The sequence below is a fragment of the Oncorhynchus clarkii genome, unplaced genomic scaffold, assembly GCF_045791955.1.
Source record: "Oncorhynchus clarkii lewisi isolate Uvic-CL-2024 unplaced genomic scaffold, UVic_Ocla_1.0 unplaced_contig_7923_pilon_pilon, whole genome shotgun sequence".
Classification (NCBI taxonomy): Eukaryota; Metazoa; Chordata; class Actinopteri; order Salmoniformes; family Salmonidae; genus Oncorhynchus; species Oncorhynchus clarkii.
This window is the reverse complement of record NW_027258527.1, coordinates 64707-67978: the sequence shown is the minus strand read 5'-3', so window position 1 is coordinate 67978 and position 3272 is coordinate 64707. Positions and strand designations below refer to the sequence as shown.

General features: G+C 40.9%; 1 protein-coding gene across 1 annotated transcript; it reads left to right on the top strand.

Moving 5' to 3' along the window:
* The first annotated feature begins 498 nt into the window (after positions 1-498).
* Positions 499-2634, top strand: LOC139397186 (C-type lectin domain family 12 member B-like). The gene is made up of 6 exons (XM_071144056.1): positions 499-640; positions 803-904; positions 1790-1960; positions 2099-2223; positions 2356-2456; positions 2622-2634. Exons 1-6 carry the CDS (start codon positions 499-501, stop codon positions 2632-2634), a joined length of 654 nt encoding a protein of 217 aa, XP_071000157.1.
* Positions 2635-3272: the final 638 nt, after the last annotated feature.

The window sequence follows — 3272 nt, the reverse complement described above, 5'->3', positions numbered from 1 at the left end:
GCCAAATTTCTTCAGCCTCCTGAGATTGAAGAGGCGCAGTTGCGCCTTCTTTTCACCACACTGTCTGTGTGGGTGGACCATTTCAGTTTGTCCGTGATGTGTACGCCGAGGAACTTAAAACTTTCCACCTTCTCCACTACTGTCCCGTCAATGTGGATGGGGGGCTGCTCCCTCTGCTGTTTCCTGATGTCCACGATCATCTCCTTTATTTTGTTGATGTTGAGTGTGAGTTTATTTTCCTGACACCACACTCCGAGGGCCCTCACCTCCTCCCTGTAGGCTGTCTCGTTGTTGTTGGTAATCAAGCCTACCACTGTAGTGTCGTCACTGGTGGGAGTCACGTGGTGGCCAGTATTGTGTTAATATCACACTGTGGTTGACTGATAAAGAGTTCCACTTCCATAAATCACACAGACACAGGACAGTGCAGGGAGAAGACACAGGTACAGATGTACATTAGAGTTGAGGTTAGAAGTATTTGACCACAAGTTTGTTAAGATGTCAGAGGGAGTCTATGAAAACTCAGAAATATTTAAAGACGATGAGCCTGATGCAATGAAGAACACAGACATTGATGGCCAACTATATGCCAACGTAAGAGCCTTCAAACCCAGTACAAGAGATGGAGTTGTTGCTTCAGGTAAGATTGCATGGACACACACACACACACACACACACACACACACACACACAATACATATAACAGGTGAGATTATCCTGTAGTACTACAGATTTATTTGTCCCAATCCTGGATGATACAGTAAAACATATTACCAAAGATGTTTAATCATTTGTGATTCAGTACATGTTCAGTGGTGGAAGAGACCCTCTGGAGTTGCTGCAGTGTGTCTGGGGCTGCTGTGTGTTCTCCTACTGGCTGGGATCATAGGCCTGTCTGTCCAATGTAAGTCTACAGTATATCTATACTAAACAACAATATAAACGCAACATGCAAACATTTCTAAGATTTCACTGAGTTACAGTTCATATCAGTCAATTGAAATAAATTAATTAGGCCCTAATCTATGGATGTCACATGACTGGCAGAGGTTCAGCCATGGGTGGGCCTTGGAGGGCATAGGTCCACCCACTTGGCCGCCAGATTCCAACCACTGAGGAACCAAGCCCAGCCAATCAGAATGAGTTTTTCCCCACAAAATGGCTTTATTACAGACAGAAATACTCCTCAGCACATCCCCACCCTCAGATGATCCAACAGGTGAAGAAGTCAGATGTGTAGGTCAGGGGCTTGCATGGTTATACGTGGTCTGCAGTTGTGAGGCCAGTTGAACGTACTGCCAAATTCTCTAAAACAACATAGGAGGCAGCTTATGGTAGAGAAATGAACATTAATTTATCTGGCAACGGCTCTGGTGGACATTCCTGCAGTTAGCATGCCAGATGCAGATCCCTCAAAACTTGAGACATTTGTGGCAAAACTACACATTTTTAAAGTGGCCTTTTATTGTCTCCTGCAGAAGGTGCACCTGTGTAATGATCATACTGTTTAATCAACTTCTTGATATGCCACACCTGTTAGGTGGATAGATTATTTTAGCAAAGGGTAACTGCTGAATAACAGGGATGTAAACACATTTGAGAGAAATAAGCTTTTTGTGGGAATGAAACATTTCTGGGATCTTTTAATTCATCTCATGAAACATAGGACCAACACTTTACATGTTACATTTATATTTTTGTTCACTGTTTAAATAGTTCTTATAACTCAGATTTAGTAGTTCTGATGTGATCTATTTTAGTGAGCAACTTGTCTTTATTGTTGTTGCAGACAGCAACGTCTCAAAGAATTCATCTGCAGCGATAGACCAGCTACAGACCAGTAACAACAACCTGACTAAAGAGAGAGACCAGCTACAGACCAGTTATAACAACATGACTAAAGAGAGAGACCAGCTACAGACTGAGAGAGATGTTCTTAGCGGCGGGCTTTCCGATCTCAGTGAGTAAACCTACAATAATAAATGATCATTAACAACACAGACCTGATCAAGAGTCTGTGTTTTTTCATTAAGTGTACAGGGTGATAAATTGAAGGAAATTAATGTTAATCGTCTTGTAGAAAAAACCTGTCCTGAAGGATGGCAGAAGTTAGAATCAAGTTGGTACTTCCTGTCTACTGAGACTAAGACCTGGAAGGAGAGCAGAGAGGACTGTCTGGAGAGAGGAGCAGACCTGGTGATCATAAAGAGTGATAAGGAAAAGGTGAGAGAAAGAGGGAGAGAGAGAAAGAGAGAGAGAGAGAGAGAGAGAGAGAGAGAGAGAGAGAGAGAGAGAGAGAGAGACGGTTAGATATTAACAAACATATGAATATATAGTTATCTTTCTCAACAACAGCCATTTCCCTTCAAAATCAAGAAGAGAGTCTGGATTGGTCTGACTTACTCTGTTAATGAGGGGACCTGGAAATGGGTGGACGGCACCCTACTGATCACAGGGTGAGAGATGATAACTAATGTGTCAATAAGTCTCCATTCAACCTTTTTCTATACAGGTTATTGTCATTGAGGGCAACAAAGTTCACTTTAAGATGAAACATGCCTGTATATTATTTAGGATTGTGATGTTTTAACAGTGATGTCTGACTGTTTTTAACCCTGTAGGTACTGGTATTAACCATGATATCTGACTGTTTTTAACCCTGTAGGTACTGGTATTAACCATGATATCTGACTGTTTTTAACCCTGTAGGTACTGGTATTAACCATGATATCTGACTGTTTTTAACCCTGTATGTACTGGTATTAACCGTGATATCTGACTGTTTGTAACCCTGTATGTACTGGTATTAACCATGATATCTGACTGTTTTTAACTCTGTAGTTACTGTTATTAACCATGATATCTGACTGTTGTTTAACCCTGTAGGTACTGATATTAACCATGATATCTGACTGTTTGTAACCCTGTAGGTACTGGTATTAACCATGATATCTGACTGTTTTTAACCCTGTAGGTACTGGTATTAACCATGATATCTGACTGTTGTTTAACCCTGTAGGTACTGGTATTAACCATGATATCTGACTGTTTTTAACCCTGTAGGTACTGGTATTAACCATGATATCTGACTGTTTGTAACCCTGTAGGTACTGGTATTAACCATGATATCTGACTGTTTGTAACCCTGTAGGTACTGGTATTAACCATGATATCTGACTGTTTTTAACTCTGTAGGTACTGTTATTAACCATGATATCTGACTGTTTTTAACCCTGTAGGTACTGGTATTAACCATGATATCTGACTGTTAT